The sequence below is a fragment of the Rhinatrema bivittatum genome, chromosome 5 (assembly GCF_901001135.1).
Source record: "Rhinatrema bivittatum chromosome 5, aRhiBiv1.1, whole genome shotgun sequence".
Lineage (NCBI taxonomy): Eukaryota > Metazoa > Chordata > Amphibia > Gymnophiona > Rhinatrematidae > Rhinatrema > Rhinatrema bivittatum.
Window position 1 is genome coordinate 214421826 of NC_042619.1, and position 23677 is coordinate 214445502.

Here is a 23677-nt window from a genome sequence, read left to right on the forward strand (position 1 = left end):
CCATATTGGACTTTATCTGCCCTCATTCACTATGTTCCTGTGTAAACGAGCCATGGTTGCATTTTAGATTTTATTACCGTCTCCTAAGTACCCTCATAAATTTGCATCTGCTTTTTACTTCTTCTGTGGCCACTTTCTTAAGGCAAAACGAGGCACTTAGTTTCCTCCCCTGAATGAACCCCGCCCCGGGAATGTTTACAGCAGGACGTGGCTGAAAGTGCCCGCTTTGACCTAGTTGACAGATGTACATTCTCTTATCCACATAGACGGGGAAGGGGCAAAAATCAAACAGCCCACCTTTGTGGGTAAAACAATTTTACTCAAGGAAATGGCTTGCATTATTGGCCTCCCTGGGTATATTTGTGATGTGCTTTCTACTTTACACATTTTAACGTCTGAACCTTGCTTTAACAGGTCAGACCCAGAGATAGGGAGCCAGCTAGGGGGCCAAACAACTCCTCCACTCAGCCCCTTTCCCTCCCTCCTCTGCATACCCCTCCTATATCCCATCCCCCTTCCACCCAGCACTTCTCCAAAATAACTCATGCCCCTTCTAAAATCCTACCCCCATTATCCCTCACCCCCTTACTAGAGCTAAAGTTGTCCCACTGTCACCAATCCCCTTTAGCTGCCCCTCCCCATTTATTTATTTATTCGATTTTATATACCGATGTATAATTTTTCAACCTTCACAACGATTTACATTGTAAAAATTTAAAAAAGAACAGACATGATACTTTAATCAAATTATACAAATAAAAATACAATTTGGTCATAAAATAAAACTGAAATAAAAATTAATTAGTTCATAAATAAAATCACTTACAATAAACGGATTAAAATGAAATTAAAAATTAATTAAAATAAAGATAGAATCATTTGCTCAATTCTATATCAAATGCTTGATTAAAAAGCCATGTTTTTAGCGCCTTTCTAAACAGTTTCATATCTCTTTGTAGCCTCAATTCAGGTGGCATAGAGTTCCACAGTTTTGGGCCCGCCAACGAGACAGCTCTTTCTCTGACAGTAGTTAGTTTGGCACTTGCCACGGAAGGAACAAGAAGAAATCCTTTATTAGCGAAACATAAATTACGTTGGGGGTGTGTATCCGCAGCATTGCATTCAGCCAGTCAATTTGTTCAGCATAAATTGCTTTATGAATCAAACAGAGTGTTTTATATTTGACTCTTGCATCAATCGGCAGCCAATGTAGTGCTGCTAGCACAGGAGTAATATGTTCTCTTTTGTTTATTCCTGTTAAAACTCTAGCCGCTGAGTTCTGAAAAATCTGACGCGGTCTTAAAGTTGTTTGAGGGAGACCTAGATATAAAGAGTTACAATAATCTATAATCGTAAACACCGAAGCCTGGAGCACTGTTGGAAAGTCTGTTTGGTTAAGAGTGGTTTTAACTGTCTAAGTATCAATAATTTGTCTATATCTGTCCACTCATCCAGCCCCCATCCACTCCCCAAAACCTCATTCCTGCTCTCAACCCCCCTACCCCCTCTGTTAACCCTATCCTCCAGGCCCCCAAAATATCCCAACACCTTCCCCCAATAAATCCCATTCTTCCACCCCCTCAGCCCATATCTCCTTCTTCTCCTCCCCCTCCATCTCCTCTCACACTTTTCACCCTTTCATCACCTCCCCTGGCCCCCATTATTCTTGTCCCTCCTCTTTCTCCTCCCTCCCTAATATCATCCTCCACCCCAGTTCCTTCTTCTGGTCCAACCTCCCCTTCAATATATCCTTCCCAATCCTCCTCAACCCTCTCTTCCTCCCCAACACCTTGCCCCCCCCCCTTCTCTCTCCTACCCCTTCACCCTCCATCATCCCCTCCCTTTCCAATTACCCCTTTACCAACTTCCCCTTCAGCATCCCCTCCCCCTTCCAGGTGATGGTGGAAAGCAAGGTGAGTTGACAGAGACAGTATCTGTAAATATATATGTAATGTGATATGTGTTATTTACATAGCACCAATAGCAGAGAAAATAATCAATGCTATTCCATTTATTTTTAGATTCCAGAACATCCTGCAACCCTTGCTGGCTTGTTGGTGCTATAAGAAAAATTAAAGATAAAGTATTATACACTTTCAAGTGAGACTCATCAATCACTGGCAGGGAGGCCTGATTATCGGTGCAGGGTGCACAGTCCCCATGGGCTGCCAGAGAGACATGCAGGCAGAAGTGGTGTGATTGCTGCAAGGGATGAAATTGCCTGCTGAGAGAAGCAACATAGTGAAAGGGGAGGGTTTGACAGCCAGTGGAGTGAGTGTGATTGCTGGGGGGGGGGGGAGAAGGATACGCAGTGTAAGATCAGGGCTTTGGGAGGAAAAGACATGTAACCTACCTCCTGCCATGGTCCTCTGCTCCCAGAAGGGCACCAAGTGGGTCACATTTCTGGCTCCAGCATTGACTTCTGCTACTTGTGATGGTTCTGGCATAGTCTCTGGCACCGGCTCCTTGTTTGCTTCCTGCCATGCTCACTTCCTGGTTTCATAGGCCCAGCACCCTGGTCTTCCTGTGGTGCTCCCTGATGATGTCATCACTCTTCTAGTATATAAGTTTGCTCATTCAGCTGGTCAATGCTGGAGCAACACGTTCTGTCCCTGCATGTCTTGAGTCTAGGATACATGCCTTTGGTCTTGACCTAATCTGTTCTTTATCTCGCCTTGCCTGCCACCTGCCTTGACCTAATGTTTGAGTATCAGTACCCTGGACCATAAAAGTTGGGGGCCCAGCTTTGTCAAAGTGATGTGTCAAAAGCACCAAGGCTAATTGATTAAATGTAGTAATCATCATGCCTTCTGTTGAGGGTAGTAGCTTCCACTCCATACAAGTTACTGTCATGCACCGTTTTCTTCATTTATAACCTCTATGTTTATCCCATGCCTTTTAAAATTTTTACTGTTTTAATCCTCTTCTGGGAGCGCATTCCAGGCATCCACTACCCTCTCCATGAAGAAATATTTCCTGCTGTTGGTTCTCAGTTATCCCTCCTGGAGTTTCATTTTATGACCCCTAGTTCTATGGTTTCCTTTCCAAGGTAAAAGGTTCAAAGCTTGTGCATTATTAAAACCTTTCAGGTATCTGAAGGTCTGTATCATATCTGCATCTCCTGCATCTCCTCTCTTCCAGGGTATTCATATTCAGATCCTTCAGCCTCTCCTGCTACAGACCCACACCATTTTAGTCACCTGCCTCTGGACCGACTCCAACCTGTCTCTATCCTTTTTGAGATACGAGCTCCAGAATTAAACACAGTACTCCAGGTGAACCCTCACCAAGGACCTATGCAATGGCATTATCGCCTCCTTATTCTTACTGGTTATTCCTTTCTCTATGCAACCCAGAATTCTTCTGGCTTTATCTATCACCTTTTCACATTGCTTTATTGCCTTCAGATCACCAGAGATTATTACCCCAATGTCTCTCTCCATTAATAGTCTTTTATATGTTTATGGTCTGCAGACGGGTTTGGTATACTTTTTGGAGTTGCTCTATAAGGACATCACTAGATGCCATCCACTGTTACTTCAACAGCAATGCTTGTTGTGTATCAAGCCCCAGTGTCGCTGTCAGAGAAAACTGGATGACAGATTAGGAGGGGAGTAACCCTGTACCTAACCAGATGTCTTTCAATATTGACCTCTATGTTTATTTGTGCTCAGTTTTTTAAACAGTTGTGCGTTTTCTCTTTTTTTTTTTAAAACTTTATTACATTTTCAAGAAATAAGTAGCAATAGCAGTAATATCCAATATCAACCCAATCACAAATTGTTGAACTTTCCTAGAAAACAAATATGACACACTGTACACCATCAAATACCCCCACTATCCCCATCCCCTACCAGTCCCTTCCCCGTGGATGGAGAACTCCAGTAAACTCCATTAGAGAAGGTGATATTGACATGTGAAGTGGATGTTAAGCTGATAAGTATTCATTAGTTGGGCTTCTGCTTGTATCAAGCCCAAACTTGTTTTGGTTACCTCCTCTTTCCAGTAGATTGGAATCATTTTAGTTTATCCTTAAGTTTATCTTTTATCTCTTCAGACAGAGAGACAAAGAAAGGCAACCACACTTCTTGGAAACGCTAGAAAGAATTTGAGCGCAGTGGATCCACAGATCTGAGCTCCAGAAGAAGCAACTTAGTCATAGATGATACCCATACCAAAAAAACTTGGACCATGCTTATCTAGCCAAGTCTTTAAGATGCATTTTTTCACACTCATAGAGGGGCAGATTTTCAAAGAGTTACACGTGTAACATACGCGCGTAACCCCCAAAAAGCTGCCCCTGCACGCGCCGAGCCTATCTTGCATAGGCTTGGCGGTGAGCGCAAGCCCCGGGATGCGCATATATCCTGGGGCTTCAAAAAAGGGGCGTGCCGGGGGCCGTGGGCAGGGCGCCAACCCAGAGGCGTTCTGGGGGCGGGACCGAGGCCTCCGGAACAGCTGCTGTTCCGGGGGTTGGCGCAGCCGGCAGCCAGCTGGCGCGCACATGTTACGCCTGCCCAGAGGCAAGCATAACTTTCCCAATAAAGGTAAGGAGGGGGTTTTAGATAGGGCTGGGGGGCGGGTTAGATAGGGGAAGGGAGAGGAAGGTGCGGGGGGGGCAGAAGGAACGTTCCCTCTGAGGCTGCTTCGATTTCCCGATTTCAGAGCGGCTTCGAAGGGAACAGAGGAAGGCTGCGCGGCTCGGCACGCGCAAGTTGCACAATTGTGCACCCCCTTGTGCGCGCCAACCCTGAATTTTATAACATGCACGCTGCAGCGCACGCATTTTATAAAATCGGGCGTAGATTTGTTCGCGCCGGGTTGCACGAAGAAATCTATGCCCGCGCGCAGGTTTAAAGATCTGCCCCACAGCTCTTAATCAGAAGAAGCTTTTGGGATCCCTTACTTGAAGAAGATTTGTTGAGGCCAATAGACAAAATGAAGAAGCCCAGGAAAAGGAGATTTTTAACGCCTTGTTCATGTAGACTTGAATTGTATTCCAAAAATCTTGAAGTACCTTGCACTCCTAAAGATAGTACATAAGTAGGGCATCAAGAGCTAAGCACTTAAAACAAGAGCTAAAAGTCAAAATATTTGCTTTATAGGCCTTCAGAAGCCAATAGATAATCCTGTTTACGATTTTAAAATGAACTTCTCACAGAGTTATGCTATTAACAGCACTTTGAGTTATTTTATTACAAGCTCCTATATCAACATCTGATACTTTATATTTAAATCCTTGCACAAAACATCAGCTAATGCATCCAGTAGATGATATATCATACTTGTATGCAAATATTTATATAGCACAGCCATAGAGACTTTCTTGCTTTGAAAAAGATGGGTTAAGTGCTGAAAAGGACTTGAGGTGTATACTACCCTATCCTTCAGCACTGTTTTTTCTATATAGCTTTATATTTGTAAATAATAAAAATAATCACGAGCCAAGAAGAAGGTATATATTACATTGTTGAAAAGAGTATATCTGACTTGAAACTGGATCAATAAAATATTTAATAGCAGCTTTACCCTCAGCATTCAGTTTATTATAAAATATAAGCATATCTCCTGGAGGAAAATCCATATTCCCCACCAACGGTAGAAATAAAGGTAGCCTCCTACATAAGACCCGAAGACCTCCTCAAATACCTCCAGACCCAACAATTAGTCTTCCTCAAAACTGAATTAGATATTTGCTCAGGCAAATGGTCTTTTCGGGTATGAAGTATATAAGGGTTCATTTTAAAAGACAGCGCGCGTACTTTTGTTCATGCATTAGGCGTAAACAAAAGTACGCTGGATTTTATAAGATACGCGTGTAGCCACACGTATCTTATAAAATCTGGGGTCGGCGCTCCCAAGGGGGTGCACATTTGTGCAACTTGCACAAATGTGCAGTAGTAACTTATGCGCGCCAGCGCAGCAGGCCCCGACACAGGCCGCTGTGTTGGGGCACTCGGCCATGCCTCCAGACCGCCCACACGTCCCAAACACGCCCCCAATGTGACACCATGCCCCCTGGCCACGCCCCCCAACCGCCCCTTTTTGCAAGCCCCGGGACTTACTCGCGTCCCGGGGCTTGCGCGCGCCGTTGAGCCTATGCAAAATAGGCTCAGAGTGCGCAGGGGGGTTTTAAAAGGGTTACGTTCGTACCTTATGCGCGTAACCCTTTTAAAATCCGGCCCAAAATGCGCATCCAGTGGTCTAACATAACTTTTTTCATAAACTAAGCAAGTAATTTTAGACTAATTTCCTAACCATTCCCCCACTTACAGCATACTGCAGGCAATGTTATACAGTTTTATGTTGGAAAAATCCAGTCCTCCCTCTTTTGGGGCCATTATTTTAGCCATAGACAAATGAGGCCTGCGATTGTTCCAGAAGAATTGATTACAGATCCTATAAGTTTAAATCTTTCTTTAGCAAAAGAAAAGGGGCCATTTGAGTATATATAAAAGCTTGGGCCTAAAACCATCTTCACAAGGGCAATTCTCCCCATTAGTGAGACTGGAAAGGTCATTCAAGACCGTAATTTACATTTTATTCCCGCCGTAAGAGGGGGAATATTGTGTTTGTACCATTGCTTGGGATCTTTATAAATAATTATTCCCAAATACTTCATTGAATCCTTTGCCCATGATAAAGGAAAGGAATGCCAACCATTTTGTAGGTATCCTCCAATATCCAAAGCCTCTGACTTCCCCAAATTTAATTTTAAACCAGAAAAAGTACCATACAACTTTAGTATATGCAACACTGTAGGCAATGACTGTTTGACGTTAGCTAAGATCATCAATATGTCGTCTGCAAATAATAGTATTTGGGATTCCATCTGACCAATTTTAATTCTTTGAACGGTATATCACTTTTTAGCCTTCTAATAAGTGGCTCTAAGGTTAAAATAAATAAAAGTGGGGATAGTGGGCAACTTTGTCTTGTACCTTGAGGCAAATTAAAAATCGGAGAGTATATACCACTGACATCTATTCTGGCCTTAGGATTAGAGTATTTTCATAGTGTCATAAATAAAACCAAGAAAACTATTTTCTTTTAACAAGTAATCTATGGCATCAAACTAACAAAGGTCAGAGGTCTGGAATGGATACATGATTCCATGGCCAGTAACAGTTGACGTATGTTAGCATTCGATTTCCTCCCAAAGACAAACCCGAATTGCTCTAAGGAAATCAAATCTGGTAATATTCATTTTAAATGATTGGCAATAATTTTTGCATAAAATTTTTTTTTATATAAAGCTTATTAAGCATATCCAAGAATGTTCAGCATAAAAGACCTGTACTAGGAAGAAAAACAAACTGTAACAGGTATAGAGATACACATTACATTTCTATTGTGCAATTATAACAACTTTTGCTCATGGGTTTATTACAACCCCACCTACATTTTCCTACCCCCTGTGCCCTCCCACCCATACCCACCCCTTAATCCTTATGCTGCATAATAAGTCTACCAAACCTTCCAGAAAGATCACTGAATAGCAATAGAACCCTTCTGTTGCCACAAAACAAAGCAATCCCAGGTTTTTTCAAATTTGGGGATTTGCTTCCTCTTAGGGCTGTAAGTCTACCTAAATGATAAAACCGGGTTAGCCTTTTAACTACTCGGAGGAGTGGCGGCACCAAGGCTTTCCTCCAAGAATATGCTATTTCTCCCCTGGCTGCCAGAATAATTTGTTGAGAAAGTAAATGTGTCTCAGATATCTAATCATTCAAGGGTATAATCAAAAGAAAAAACCTGGGGTCTTTATGTACTGTCATTCCCGCTATTTCCTCTATCAACGTTGCAACATCATCCCAGAAAGCAGCTATTAAGGGACAGTCCCATCACATATGAAAAAAAGTGCCTACCCCACCGCAATTCCGCCAACATAGCTTATCTACCTTAGAGTACATACTATTTAATTTGGCAGGGGTTAGATATCATCTGTATAGTAATTTGTAGCCATTTTCTGCTATTGCTGCTGAGAAGGAACTCTTTTTAACCAATAGAAAACAGCAATCCCATTGCCTATCTCCCATTTCAGATACTAAATCTTGTTCCCAACGCAAAATATGCGAGGAAGGAGGCTTAAGATCTTTGTTGAGGAGATGATATATTCTTGACAACCCTTTCATGACCATATGGGCTTTATCACAAAACCCTTCAAACGATGTTTTGCCCAGCCTTAGGTTCCCCGTCACGTCTCTTTGTGATATAAAATGAATGACTTGCAGATAAAAATAATAAGTGGAAGGATCTAAATGATAAGTCTCCAGCAAGTCCTGAAAATTCCTCGAGTCTGACCCCATCCAAAAATGTTCCAATCGGCAGCACCCCTTCACTTCCCACTTTCTCGCCTCTTTAGCAGAGCAGCCTGGTAGAAAGGCTTTGTTTAGAAAGATAGAACTTATTTTCATAGAACTCCTATCGCCCACTAATTCAGATTTCCACTTGTCCCAGAGTTTTAATGTCAAGGCTACCGTTGTGGAACCAGATTAGGCAGAACACGGGTCTGATTAGGCAACCAAACTAAATTATCTGGGTGAACATTATTTAGTAATGCCATTTCCAGACCTATCCACCGCTTTTCCGGACTTCTTCCATGCCAATCTAAAATAAATTTGAGCTGCACTGCAACATAGTACCAACGCAAGCATGGGACCCCCAGTCCCTCCCTCTCCTTAGGTAGATATAAAACTCGGCAACTCACCTAGGTGGACGTCTCTTCCATAAGAAAGAAAAGAATCTATGCTGCCACAGAGATAAGATAAGTTTGAAAAACATAGTTTAGCTTAGGCAAAGAATTCATCTTTATGGCTGCAATTCTGCCTAGCCATGACAGGTCTGACCTCTCCCATCTTAGCAGGTCCCCAGAGATCTTTTGCCAAAGGCTAATATAATTCATGGCAAACAGCTTGTTCAAATCCGGACCAATTTTTACTCCCAGATATTTCACTTTCGACTTTTGAATTTTGAAGGGGAATTATTTCTTCACTACCATAACCTCCTCATCAGACATGGAAATATTTAAAAATTTGGATTTCCCAGCATTAAACTAATAGCCAGATATTCTATTAAACCGTGTTATTTCCTCCATTAAATATGATAAAGAGGAGTCTGAAAATGCAAAGTAAATAACACGTCATCAGCAACCATGGACCCCCCAGAGTTATGCCCAGAATTTCTTTGTTGTTTCGAATTTTAATTGCCAAGGGTTCAAGGTATAAGGCAAAAAGTAGCGGAGAGAGAACAACCCTGCCTAGTACCTCGGCCTATTGGGAAAGCCTCTGAATATCCTCCATTGACTTTTATGCAGGCACTTGGATTGCCGTAAAGCTTCCATATCCAAGTAGAGAAATTACCTCCCATACCCAATTTTTCCAACAAAAGAAATAAATAATCCCAGTGGACTAGATCGAAAGCCTTTTCTGCATCTACTGTGAGCAAGGCTGATGGTATTTGGGTATTCCGCGCTTCCAAATCAAATTGATCACTTGCCTAACATTATCAGCTGCGAGATGTCCCAGCTCGAACCCTGTTTGATCTGGGTGTATTAAAGCAGTAACCACACCTCATAACCTGTTGGCTAAAATTTTTGCTAATATTTTTAGATCCAAATTGATAAGTGAAATTGGCCTGTAAGAGCTGCACAGAGTCGCATCTTGCCCAGGCTTCAGCAAGACGGTTATGCCCACTCTGTTAGCTTCAGCAGCTATGGTACCTGATGATAACAAATCATTAAATGCCTACGATAGAGGCTGTGCCACCAGGGATTGGAATTGTTTATAAAATCCTGCTGAGAACCCGTCCAACTCGGGTGCCTTCCCCACTTTCAATTCTTTAATCACCTGAAGGACTTTGGTCTCCGATATATTTTTATTTAAAGTTTCTTGCTGGCTCTGGTTTAGTAGGGGTAGATTTATCTTCAGATAGTCTACTGTATTAGACTGGCATGCATACATTTTTATGTCCTGGTTTAAGAAAGAAATTGGTCTATACGAAGAGGGAGAAAGTGGATCCTTACCTGGTTTAGATAGTACTATTATAGTGGCCTCAGTCATAGAATTAGGTAACTGTTTTATCTTGACCATGTGATTGAATAAATTAGAGAAGGGATCACATAGATGTGATATTAATAATAAATTATTATCAAGCCCATCCAGCCCAGGAAATTTAGAATGATGAAATCCCTGTATTAATACTCTGACCTAGAAATAAGAACATTTATGTTCAATAATTTTATTAAAGTTTTAGCATTACAGCAATAGAGTAAACAGACACAAGAATTCCAAGCATAGATCTTGATCGGTGTGAAACAAAACAGGGTACAGGTTGTCTTCTACCCATCCTGCCCCACAACCCACCTACTGGCATGGCTAGAGCTATAATACAAAATAGAAATCTACAGCATAGATCCAGCGGATCTGTACTTCGCAATAATAGCTAACTTGATAGTTAGAACTTCAACAGCTGTATCCGCAGAATACGTCTTATCACTGCTGGAAAACGTGTCTCAACTCAGGAGAACGTGCTTGCATATGAGAAACCTGAAGAAAGAAAATCTCTGAATTTGCCCCACGTATTCATCATGATATGAATGTTATTACGAGAACTCATTGTAGCAGAGAGGAATTCAAAAGTAAACAGTTTCACATACAAATTAAACCACAGTGAATGTTGAGGTTTAATCAAACCAACCCATGTAGCTAGAATAACTTTTTTCCCTATCAAGCCAGCCTTCTTGAGAAAGGTACAACACCCCACATCATCAGTTGGAAGGGAAGGCTGAATAAGGTCAAACAGCCACAAGTGAGAGTCGAGTGGAACATCCATTTTCAAGATATCAGAACAGCTTTAATCTTACCTGCGACCAAAAGGACTGAATTAGGGCACAAGACCAGAAACAGTGAAAATAGACACCAGGAGCCGCCTCACACTTAGGACATTGATTACTGTCAGACTGTTTGGCTAAGAAGGCTTTGTCCGGAGACCAATAAAAGTGCCACATAAATCTAAATTGCAGTTCTCATAAGAGAATGTTTTCGGTTAAGGTCGAGATCTCAGTGAAGCATGTAAAAAATTCTGAAAAAGAAAGTCTAAACTCCGGCCAGTGTTGCGCTTAGTCCCTGTGAAGAAGGGGTGACCTGTATTGACCTGGGACACCATTTCTTCCCGCATCTTGTCCATGTGCTCAAGCATTTCTTGGCAGTACGCTTTTATATCTTTTCTTAAGCTTGCAAACCATACTCAAAACTCCGCTCTGGTAGACACGTCCGAAGAGATAGGTGCCTCCGGGACCGAATTGGATGTTTCCTCTTCAGGTGGTTTCGTAGATCCACTATCTTGGGTGGTGCATGTTTCATTGTCAGGGCCTTTGATTTCAGTTTCTCCCTCCTTGCAATACGAAAATCGACAAAATTCAATATTTTTGTGCTTAGAGGATATGGCGCCGATTTCTGCGTATAAATCCAGCTGGGATATATAAGGGCAGGTGCAAGATCTGCTTTGATGGAGGTAGATATTTATTTCGGGAGCGGGAGCTCTTAGTTTAAGCTGCCATCTCTGCCGATGACGTTACTTCCTCCCCCATGACGGTAATCATTTTGCCTTCCTTCCACCTTTCTTAATGCATGGAATACATCTGGACTGCACAACTAGGATTGTATTTTTAAACAATGTCCATTCCTGTTGAATACTTAACCTTTGCAGCTGCACCTTTCAGTTTTTTTCTAACTATTTTCCTCATTTTATCAAAATTTCCCTTTTAAAAATTTAGTATTAGAGTATTGTGCGTCCTGGCTGCGTGGGTGCCATGACCGGGCCTGCTCACTGGCATTGCCATCCACGAGCGCAAGCTTACCCGCTGCCACTAACCCCCGGCAACCCTGTCGCTCTCTGCAGCCTCCTTTGGCGTCCCCATCTCCTCAGGCCTCACAGTGGAGCTCCCGTCGGGGCTCCGCATCCTCAGCCGGCTCGGCCCCACCCCTAGGCATGCGCAGCTGACCTTATCCTACTTAAAGGGCCCAGCGGGGGAAATCCTCGGGAGGCGCGCCCCGATGACATCAGCAACCCTCCGTATATAAGGCAGGGCTCAAACCCCTGATCCCTGCCTTGGCAATCGGGTCGACACAGCTTGTGTAGTGAGTTTGCCTTCATGTTCCAAGTGCCTCCTGTTCCAGGGTCTCCTGTTCCAGCATCTCCCTTACAGTTTCTTCTGCTTCCGTGTCCTCAGGTAGTACCTTTCCGGACTGACTTCTCGGTACTGACCTTTGCCTGCCTGACCATTCTTCTGCCTGCCGCCTGGAACTGACCACTGCCTGCCTGACCACTCTTCTGTCTGCCACCTGGAACTGACCACTGCCTGCCTGCCACCTGGAACTGACCACTGCCTGTCTGACCATTCTTCTGTCTGCCGCCTGAAACCGACCCATGCTTGCCATGACTACGCACGAACTGACTCTGGTATTGACCCCCGCTTTGGCTGACATCTCTTGGACTGATATTCTGGCATTGACCCTTGCGCTTCATTCGAACACTCTCTTCCGGCCCCCGGTGTCCTTCGGGCCTACGTCCTTGGATAACAATCATGGCTTCCACGGAGCTAGACCTGCAGGCACTGCCTGTCTCATCCGGAGGACCTCTCTGAACTGTTGCCTTCCCGAGGTCTCTGGAGCTTCCGGTTCTGGTCTAGTCCACTCGCTCTGCATCAGTCACGCACCCTTGCTCGTGGTGGGCACACCTTTCCGATTCCTCTCTGGGAGACCACCGGAGGCCCACCTAAGTCCAGGCGGTCCAGGTACCCAAGGGCTCACTTGCGGAAACCCCGGACTGTTATTGGTGAAGCTCCAGCAAGCCTCTGTCTCCTTGTGTGCTCCATCTCATGGTGGCAGGCACTCTCTGGTCCGAGCAGAGGGCCATACCAATCCTGCACCAGGCCAAGGATCCACCTACAGTGCAACATAGAGCTGTAGATTTACTTATTGTCCCCCTTCCAGTTACTAGTTTAAAAGTGATCATGTTATGATCACTGTTGCCAAGTGGCCCCACCACCGTTACCTCTCTCACCAAATCCTGCATTCCACTAAGAATTAAATCTAAAATAGCTCCCTCTCTCGTTGGTTCGTAAACCAATTGCTCCATGAAGCAGTCGTTTATTACATCCAGGAACTTTATGTCTCTAGACAAGTCCTGATGTTACATTTACCCAGTTAATATTGGGGTAATTGAAATCTCAAGACCAAGAGCACAAAGGAGAGCAGAAACTGCACTTGAAGCTATATCGCAGAAAGCGAAAAGTGCAGATGCGTCTTTCAATCTTGACAAGGCCCGATTGAACTAATAAAAACATTTTCTGATTTTTGAACACTGTGTGAGTGCCTTGTCAGGATTGAAAGACGCATCTGCACGTTTCGTTTTCTGCGGTAATTGAAATCTCCCATTATTATTGCACTGCCAAATTGGTTTGCTTCCTTGATTTCTCTAAGCATTTCATCATCTGTCTGACCATTTTGTCCAGGTGGATGATAGTATACTCCTATCACTATATTCTTACCCAACACACATGGGATTTCTACCCATATAGATTCTACTGAGCAATTAGTCTCTTGTATGATCTTTATCCTGTTGGACTCTATACCCTCCCGGCTATAAAGTGCCACACCCACCCCACCAAGTTGATCCTCCCTATCATTGTGAAATAATTTGTACCCTGACATAGCACTGTCCCATTGGTTATCATCCTTCCACCAAGTCTCTGTGATGCCAATTATGTTAATTTCATCATTTACTGCTATACACTCTAAGGGGCGGATTTTAAAACAATACGCGTGCCGGTACTTTTGTTCGCGCCACCGGATTTTATAAGATACGCGCGTATCTTATAAAATCCGGGGTCGGCGCACGCAAGAGGGTGCACATTTGTGCAACCTGCGCGCGCCGAGCCCAGCGCGGCCTGCCTGTTCCCTCCGAGGCCGCTCCGATTTCGGAGCGACCTCGGAGGGAACTTTTCTTCGCCCTCCCCCCACCTTCCCCTCCCTTCCCCTACCTAACCCACCCCCCCCCAGCCCTATCTAAACCCCCCCCTTACCTTTGTCGGCAAAGTTACGCCTGTCGCCGGCAGCCCCGCTCCATCCTCCGGTCCCGGGGGCGTGGTCTGGAGGCCTCGACCACGCCCCCAGGCCAGCGCCACGCCCTGGGCCCACCCCCGAAACGCTGCGGCACGCCCCCGAAACGCTGCGTCATTTTGGGGACGCCCCCGGACACGCCCCCTCCCTCCCCATTTCGAAAGCCCCGGGACTTACGCTCGTCCCGGGGCTTTACGCGCGCCGGCGCGCAGGGGTTTTAAAATCCGCCCCTAACTCTCCCATCTTCTTAGACTCTGGCATTGGCATATAGACATTTCAAAGTGTGTTTTTTGTTTGTATTAACAACCTGCTTTTCAGTTGTTTGGGATAATTTGTAAATCTTTAGCTCAGGTGATTTTTTACATATAGGCACATGGACTACGTTTGCTTTTATTGGAACCTCTCTGTTGGGATGCCCTAACTCTCCTGTTTCATTAGTATTCTTCAAGGATATATTCCTCCGAACCATGCACTGCTGAGCTACTGTCGGCTTTCCCCCTTGTTCTATCTCCTTTTTTAAATTTAGTGCCAGCAGCTTAGTTCGGGAAAAGTCTCCCCCTTTCCCAAACGTTTCCCCAGTTCCTTTGACATTCTATCTGAGACAAAGGGCTCCCAAATATTACAGAACTTTTTCTTAGCATTCTCAGATACCAATAATGCCGTTCAGAATTCCATGCCCATTATATCATATAGTTTAGCCTTTTAAAGGACTACAACTGGTGGGGACTCATCTAACCATTTTAACAGCATGCATCTTTTAGCCATCAGACAAGACTGAACTGGGAAGAGCTTATGAGTTCGACTGATGAAACAATGCTTGGTTCTCCAGTTTGTCTTAAATGGAACATTTACCTGTTCCACCCTACTTATGATTGTATAGACCTCTATATCCTATCTTTTCCAGGCTGAAGAGTCCTAACCTGTTCGCATCACCTCATAAGGGAGCTGTTCCATCCCTTTTATCATTTTGGTCACCTTCTCTGTACCTTTACCTATATCTTTTTTTTGAGATGGAGATGACAGAATGTCACACAATTATACTCAAGAAGCAATCTCATCATGGATCTATACAGAGGAATTATGCTATCCTTTATTTTATTTTGCATTCCTTTCCTAATAATATCTATCATTTTATGTGGGGGGTTTTTACCACGCCACTCGTTGAGCCGAGGATTTTATAGTGTTGTAAAGATCCTTTCCCTGTACGTACCTGGATCAGTCCAGACCCTGGGTTATGTCACCAATCCAGCAGAGGGAGGCAGAGAAAACATTCTAATGACTCTGACATATACCCTGGAGCACCACCTGCAGTCAACCAGTATTTCTCTGTCTCCCAGCAGAGGTGGACGTCCCTAACCCCTGCAGTCTGTGGTAGTTTGTTATTTTTTAGTCAGGTAGTTTAGGAGTTAATTTTTTTGCAGGCTTCCTTTTTCTTTTGAAGAGAGCCTGCTCTTTTCATTTAAGTTATTTAAAAAAAAAAAAAAAGGTTTTATTTTTTCTTCACAGCCGCTTCACTGCCTCCCGGGAGGTTGCCAAGTCCTGGGAGGACTATCCCTCCTGGTTTTTGAGGCTGCCGGAGTTGGGGAGGTTTTGAACCCAGCAACCACTCCTGGCAGGGGTGATACCGAGGGGCCCGGCTCACTCACCCTACTTGGAGCAGCTCCTGGAGGCCGCGGCATTTCGGTCAGGTAAAAAATAAAAATAAAAATAATTCTTCACAACTGAATCGTTGTTTACTTACCTTTTGGTGTTCGGTGGGCCCATGCCTTTGTTTTTCGCCGCGGTTTCTTTTAGTTTTTTTAATTTATTTCATACCTTTTATTTTGCACCGTTTTTTCTTTATAATGCTGCGAGGCGCGGCCTGTCGCACTTGTGGAGATGCGCGCGCGTGTCTCTCTAGTTAGCGTCTCTGTTCATCGTGTCTCCCTGGGGGGGAAGGCTCATCAAGTTTGCCGATAAAAAAAAAAAAAAAAGGGACTCTGCCACTTCGCGCGGCCCCAAAACCTCGGCTCAGCTGCTCTCCTGCCCCGGACTCTTTTCGCTGCAGTGCAGGAACTGAGGCACTCCTGTCTACTGTGAGGGTGGCAACACAACAAGCTATTCAGGGTGCTTCTGACCCGCCTCCGCTGTCGCCGCAGCCGGCGGTCCCTGGGGGGGGACAAGCCGCGCGAAACAGGGCCATATTTATCGGCTGAAAGCCTGGAGGAGATTTCAGATTCTTCTTCCTCTTCTTCTGCCTTTTCAGGGGATTTTCTTCGTTTTCTTCGCAAAGCTTACAAATCTAAGAAATTTCATAAGAGACATAAGAGTCTCTCATCTGAACAGAGGTTAAAGCCTCGTTCCTCTAAAAGGGCTAGTCCCACGGATTTGGGAGTGGGGTCAGCTCCGAAGCGTCCCCTTCATCAGGGTCCGGATCAGACAATTTTTTCTTTTTCAGATGATTCTGAGCATGGCTCTTTACCTATCCCGGACAAGTCCTTGCCGGAGGGGGATTTAAATGAAGACCCTGCTTTGAGTATTAGTTCAGACCCTCATGTTGCGGATGGGGATGACCCCAAAGTAGTCTGCCTGTTTAGAAGAGAGGAACTTAGTCCCTTAATTCCAGCTATTTTACTGGAATTGGGTCTCGAGGTTCCAGTAAAGGATTCTCGAATGGGTGACGTTGACTCAGTGTTGCTTGGCCTTAGAGGTCCCACGACATCATTTCCATTTCATCTTTCTCTCACTGACCTTATGTACCGGGAGTGGGATACTCCTAAGTTGGGGCTTAAGGTAGCACGAGCCATGGAAAAATTGTATCCATTATCTGAGGAAGCTTTGGAAATTTTTAAATTTCCTAAGGTGGATGCCGCTGTTTCAGCCGTCACTAAGAAAACAACTATTCCAGTAACTGGGGCTACGGCTCTTAAAGATCTCCAAGATCGTAAGCTGGAGGTTCAGCTTAAGCAAATTTTTTAGGTTTCTGCTCTTGGTGTGCGGGCGGCCATGTGTAGTAGCTTGGCTTTGTGAGCTGGACTAGGATGGGTCCAGGCTTTACAAAACAATTCTTCCCTCTCTGAAGAAGTTGCTCAGGCTGGTAGACTGGAAGCTACAGTTGCTTATAGTGCAGATGCTTTATATGAACTCATTAGGATCTTGGCTCGCTCTTTCGTTGCTTCTGTATCGGCTCGCAGACTTCTCTGGTTGAGGAATTGGTCTGCAGACGCATCCTCCAAAGCTCAATTAGGGGCTTTACCCTTTAAGGGAAAATTATTATTTGGTAAGGAATTGGAAGATTTAATTTTGTCCCTAGGGGAAAATAAGATTCACAAATTGCCAGAGGACCATCCTAGGCCTAGAAGCTCTTTTTCATCTCACTCTCGTTTTCGGTCTAACAGAAGATTTCATTCTTCTCGTCCGTCGGCTCCTCCAGCTAAACAGTCTTCAGGTAGACAACAGAATTGGTCTCAGTCCTTTCTTGGCCACCGCTTTGGTAGACCTAGAACTTCCCAAGTCTCAGGAGGCACAAAGTCTGTCCAATGAGATAAGGCTGGTCCTTTCTCCGGTTCCCGTCATAGGGGGCAGGCTGTCTCTGTTTTACGGAGAATGGGCCAGATGTACGTCGGATCAATGGGTTCTATCAGTGATAAATCAAAGTTACGCTTTAGATTTTGTTCGGCGACTTCACCACCTGTTCCTAATTTCACCATGTTCTTCCCTCAAAAGCGTCTCATAATCCAAGACTCGCTACAGCGTTTAAGCGACCTAGGAGTTATAGTTCCAGTTCCAACATCAGAACATCGGAAAGGTCATTATTCAATTTTCTTCATCGTTCCCAAAAAGGAAGGAACCTTTCGTCCCATTCTCAATCTCAAGAGGGTCAACCGTTGTCTAAGGATTCCAAAGTTCCGGATGGAGACTCTTCGGTCTGTCATAGCTTTGGTTCACAGAGGAGAATTTCTAGCATCTCTCGACCTCACCGAAGCTTATCTTCATATCGGCATTCGATCCGATCATCAGAAGTTTCTCAGGTTTTGCATTCTAGGGCAACATTATCAATTCAGGGCTCTCCCGTTTGGATTAGCCACAGCTCCCAGAACATTTACCAAAATAATGGTTGTGGTGGCCGCTCAACTCAGGAAGGAGGGCCTATTGGTACATCTGTACCTGGATGACTGGTTGATTCGAGCGAAGTCGGAATCTCTTTGTTATTATACAATCAACAGGGTAATCAGCCTTTTGCAGTCTCTAGCCTGGGTGATCAACGAAGACAAGAGTCACCTATTACCTTCCCAATCTCTGGAGTTTTTGGGTGCACAGTTCGACACTCGTCAAGGGATAATGTTCCTTCCGGAGCATCACCTTCTCAAGATTCAATCACAAATTCGAGATTTACAGTCTATTCCTATTCCTTGTGTGCGGGATTACTTGATAGTTTTAGGTTCAATGGCCTCTACTCTGGAGTTGGTTCCCTGGGCCTTTGCGCACATGAGACCACTTCAGTCTGCATTGCTTTCATGCTGGAATCCGGTTTCGGAACTATACCACCTTCCCCTTCCTCTTACAGAGATGGCCCTTTCCAGCCTAGATTGGTGGTTACAGACAGCGAATCTGCAACGAGGTGTACCACTAGAGATTCCGGAATGGACTGTGGTCACTACCGATGCCAGTCTTTCAGGCTGGGGAGCGGTATGTCAGAATACATCTGTTCAGGGTCAGTGGTCCAAAGAGGAAGCGCAGTGGTCGATCAATCTTTTAGAGACCAGAGCGGTTCGTTTAGCCTTAATCGCTCTTCAACCTCTCCTTTGCGGGAAGTCGGTTCAGGTTCTTTCCGACAATGCGACCACTGTAGCGTACATCAACCGTCAGGGAGGAACCTGAAGCTTCCTGGTAGCTCAGGAAGCACAACAGCTGATTTGCCTGGGTGGAGCAACATCTGCTCAGCATTGCAGCCTCACACATTGCCGGGGTGGACAACATTCAAGCCGACTTTCTCAGTCAGCATCATCTCGACCCAGGCGAGTGGGAACTGTGCGAGGAAGCCTATCAAATGATATGCAACAGATGGTCCACTCTGGCAATGGTTCTCATGGCCACATTTCAGAATGCCAAAGCCCCTCGGTTCTTCAGCTGCAGGAGGGAAAGAGGAGCGGAAGGAGTAGATGCTCTGGTACTTCCTTGGCCAAGGGATGTTCTTCTCTATGTGTTCCCTCCCTGGCCTCTAATCGGCAAGGTTCTGCATTGCATAGAAATTCAACAAGTTGACATTGTCTTAGTGGATCCGGAGTGGCCACTCCATCCGTGGTTCGCGGATCTTGTCAGACCAGCACTGGACGGTCCCCTTCGATTTCGAGATCTTCCCTGCCTTCTGTCTCAGGGTCCGGTTTGTTTGGAAGAGGTCGAATGCTTCTCTCTAGCGGCATGGCTTTTGAGAGGCGTCGGTTATAGAATAAAGGTTATTCAGATGCTGTAGTGACTACTTTATTGCGTTCTAGAAAACCTTCTACATCTTTGGCTTATGCAAGGGTGTGGAAAGTTTTTGAATCTTGGTGTAATGAGCATCAAGTAGATCCAGTTCACTCTTCGGTATCCAATATTTTATCTTTTTTACAAGACGGTTTAGCCAAGGATTTGTCCTGTAGTTCGTTACGGGTACAAGTAGCAGCGCTTGGATGTTTTTGTGGTAAGGTTCAGGGATTATCCTTGGCTGCGCATCCGGATGTAGCGCGTTTTCTCAAAGGTGCGCAACATCTACGTCCTCCATTTCGGAATCCTTGTCCTGCTTGGAGTTTGAATTTGGTTCTTAGGGCTCTGTGTTCGGCTCCCTTAAAACCCCTTAATCATGCGACTTTGAAGGATCTCACATTGAAGGTGGTGTTTCTTGTGGCCATTTCTTCAGCTCGTAGAATTTCAGAGTTGCAGGCCTTGTCTTGCAGAGAGCCTTTTCTTAGAATTTCTGATACAGGAATTTCATTACGGACTGTACCATCTTTTTTACCTAAGGTAGTATCTTCTTTCCATTTAAATCAGTCCATAGTGCTTCCGGCTTTTCCGTCTTTAGATCGTTTGGATCCTTCCTCTAGGGATCTTAAAAAATTGGATGTATGACAAGCTCTGTTGCGTTATCTTGAAGTTACAAACAATTTTAAATTGTCTGATCATTTGTTTGTTTTGTGGAGTGGCCCTCGCAAAGGTCATAAGGTTTCGAAGGCTACGATTGCTCGTTGGTTAAAAGAAACAATTCGTTCAGCTTATCTTCTAGCTCATCGTGACTTTCCTGAAGGGTTGAGAGCTCATTCTACTAGGTCACAGGCTACCTCTTGGGCATAATGTCAGTTAGTTTCTCCTCAGGAGATTTGTAAAGCAGCGACTTGGAAGTCGTTGCATACTTTTGCTCATCATTACCGCTTGGATGTTCATGCTCCAAGTTCGGCAGCCTTTGGAGAGAGTGTTCTCCGAGCAGGACTCTCTGGGTCCCACCCTAATTGAATCAGCTCTGGTACATCCCAGGGTCTGGACTGATCCAGGTACGTACAGGGAAAGGAAAATTGGTTCTTACCTGCTAATTTTCGTTCCTGTAGTACCATGGATCAGTCCAGACGCCCACCCTTTATGTCTGTGTATTATATTTGTCTTTTCGGAGAGTCCGCTCATTCACTGTTTGGGTGATTAAACCGCCTTTCATGCTGTCTATTTTTCTTAATATTTTCTTGTTTATTCCCAAGATATTTTGGGGGGGGATTCTGCTTCCATTTAGGATTTGTGAGTTGGAAATTCGTTCTCCTATTTGGATAGCTAGTTAATATGTTAGTAGTTAAATTTCTGCTTTGATACTGCTCAATGCTGATTGACTGCAGGTGGTGCTCCAGGGTATACGTCAGAGTCATTAGAATGTTTTCTCTGCCTCCCTCTGCTGGATTGGTGACATAACCCAGGGTCTGGACTGATCCATGGTACTACAGGAATGAAAATTAGCAGGTAAGAACCAATTTTCCTTTTCCTGGGTGGCAACTCCTAACATGGAACCCAGCACCATGTACCTCTAGTTGGAATTATTTTCCCTAGATGCATCACTTTGCACTTGTCCACATTAAATTTCATCTGCCAATTAGATGCTCAGTCCTCCAGTGTTGCAAGGTCCTCTTGCAATTCCTCATAATCAGCTAATATCAGACAAATTTGAGGTGATCAAATTCACAGATGACACAAAATTGTTAATGCATCACTCCTTTTTTCCAGATCATTTATGACAATATTAAAAAGCATTGGTTCCACTACAAATGTCTGGAGAACTCCACCTTTTAATTCTCTCCATTGAGAGGAATGACCATTCAATTCTGCTCTCCTATTCTTTAGCCAGCTCCCAATCCACAAAAGGACATTGCCTCTTATCCCATGACTTTTTCATTTTCTGATGAGTTTCTCATGAGCGCTTTGTCAAAAGCCTTCTGAAAATACAGATACACTATCAGCTGACTCACCCTTTTCCACGTTTATTGTTAACCCCTTCAAAATAAGCAAACAGATTTGTAAGTCGAGACTCCCCTCTGCCTATTAGTCTTTGTCTAGCCAAATGGCCAGAAATTTTGTTTTTCAGAAAAACTACTTCCATTTTTCCTGGTACAGATGTGAGTCTCATCAGTTTGTAGTTTCCCGATTCACACCTACAGCCCTTTATAAAAATGTGATTTACATTGGTCACCCTCCAATCCTCAGGTCCCATACCTACAGTACCTGAATGTAATATGCTTTGAAGTGCCGAACAGCAGAATATAAATCAAATAAATAAGTTAGAGATTACTAATACACATTTTCCATATTTTTTTCATAATTTACTGTCAATAGTGTTCACTATTACAAAGTTGATTACTTTCTTCACATTTTAACCTAAATAGCAATATTTCTATTTTTGAGTCATTTACTCTAGAGAATAGTCACTATCTGCACTATAATAAGTAAGATACAATTAAAATATATAAGATGTTTCCTGCTATATTCGCCAATCCCTGATGAAAGGTCATCATCCATTCCTTTAATGACGGTGCTATTAAATGTATCTGAATTGTTTCTTCTCACCTCAAGGCTCCTCCTCGGGAGGAGAAGCTTGGAGATGAAGCTGCCAAGCTTGTTCTCCATGGTAGGGTGAAGTCCTGCTGTAGAGGTGGGAATAACTGAGGTTACATTATGCTCAACTGGATCAAGGCAGAAACCTTCGGGTGATTTATTGAATGAGACTTTGCTGAGATCAATACCTACAAGTGAGTTTGGTGAAGAACAGGGAATGTCCCTTACCAGTCTGTAATTTTCCATCCATTCTTTAAGCCATTCAATCCCACAGTCGCATTCCCAAGGGTTTCTGAACAGATAAAGCCTTGCAAGGAAGTAAATGGGCTTAAAGACCAAAAAAGGCAACGACCTTAAGCTGTTGCTGTTTAAGTGCAGGGACATGAGACTGGTCAAGTTTTCAAAAGCCCCTTCTTCTATATAATCGATCCTGTTCCGATCCAAGTACAGCACCTCCAGTTCAACCAAGCCCTGAAACCAAGCACTGGATACTTTCCTTATAAAATTTCCACCAAGATTCAACGTCTTCAGGTGCCTTAGCCCTTTAAATGAGCTATCTGGTAGCTCACTAAGCAAGTTGTCATTCAGAGAGAGATATTCCATTTTGCGACAATCCTGGAAAGACTTATCATGAATAACATTAATTTTATTGTCTTGCAGATTCAGATATTTTAGGTTGCCCAGGTCCTGGAGAGAGTTGTAGGCTACAGCTTCTATCCTGTTTCGCTCTAAGTAAACATGGGTTAGATTTCCCATGCCCCTTATAGCCCCAGGGATCCTTCGGAAGTTATTTTGAAAGAAGATCAGCTCTTGGAGAAAAGGGAGATCTATAAAAATCCTGTCAGGCATGTTAAAGAGATTACAGTCAGCGAGATCCAGTTTCATGAGTTTCTTAAGAGCTGTAAAGGTCCGAGTGTGCAGGTACCGAAAGTATTTGTTGTGTGCCATTTTGAGCTCCATCAGATTGGGCAGGCCTTTAAAGGACCCTGGGGTGATGAAGGAGATGTTGTTGTGATTAAGTGAAAGGCATCGTAGAGAAGGCAAGGTGCCAAAGGCCTTCTCTGAGAGGAACTTGATGCTGTTTTTATCCAGGTTGATGAAGGAAGCCTCACAGGGGAACTCGCCAGGGATCTGAGGGAGTCCAAGGCCATCACATAAAACAGAGCAGCTTCTCTCTTGAGTACAAAGACAGTGAGGTGGGCAGGAGCGAGCACAAGCCCTCACAGCAGAGATGGGTTGCATAAGAAGAATTAGGAAGACTAAAGATATTAGAGTGGTGTGGTGAGAGAAGATGGGGGTGAAAGGAGACAAAAGCAGTTTTTATTAAATGTGATTTAAAAGAAATGTTAAGCATTTTGCGCATTCTTAAAATGAAAAAAAAAACCCCAAACGTTTCTTGCAAAAGCTCAGTAAAATGTTTGAGGAAAAGAAATGTCAACTGAGGATTATTTGGAGGTTGCGATATTTATTAAACTGACTTGTATATATAGATACTATTGCAGGGGGGGGGG

The 23677-nt window shown here is 44.1% G+C and overlaps 1 protein-coding gene across 1 annotated transcript; it reads right to left on the reverse strand.

Annotated features, from left to right (window-relative positions):
- Window positions 1-22025: 22025 nt before the first annotated feature.
- Window positions 22026-23432, reverse strand: NYX (nyctalopin; the record flags this gene model as incomplete). The annotated part of the gene is made up of 1 exon (XM_029603245.1): window positions 22026-23432. A coding segment is annotated over one exon (1407 nt), but the record flags the coding sequence as incomplete, so codon positions are not given.
- Between the last annotated feature and the right edge of the window lie 245 nt (window positions 23433-23677).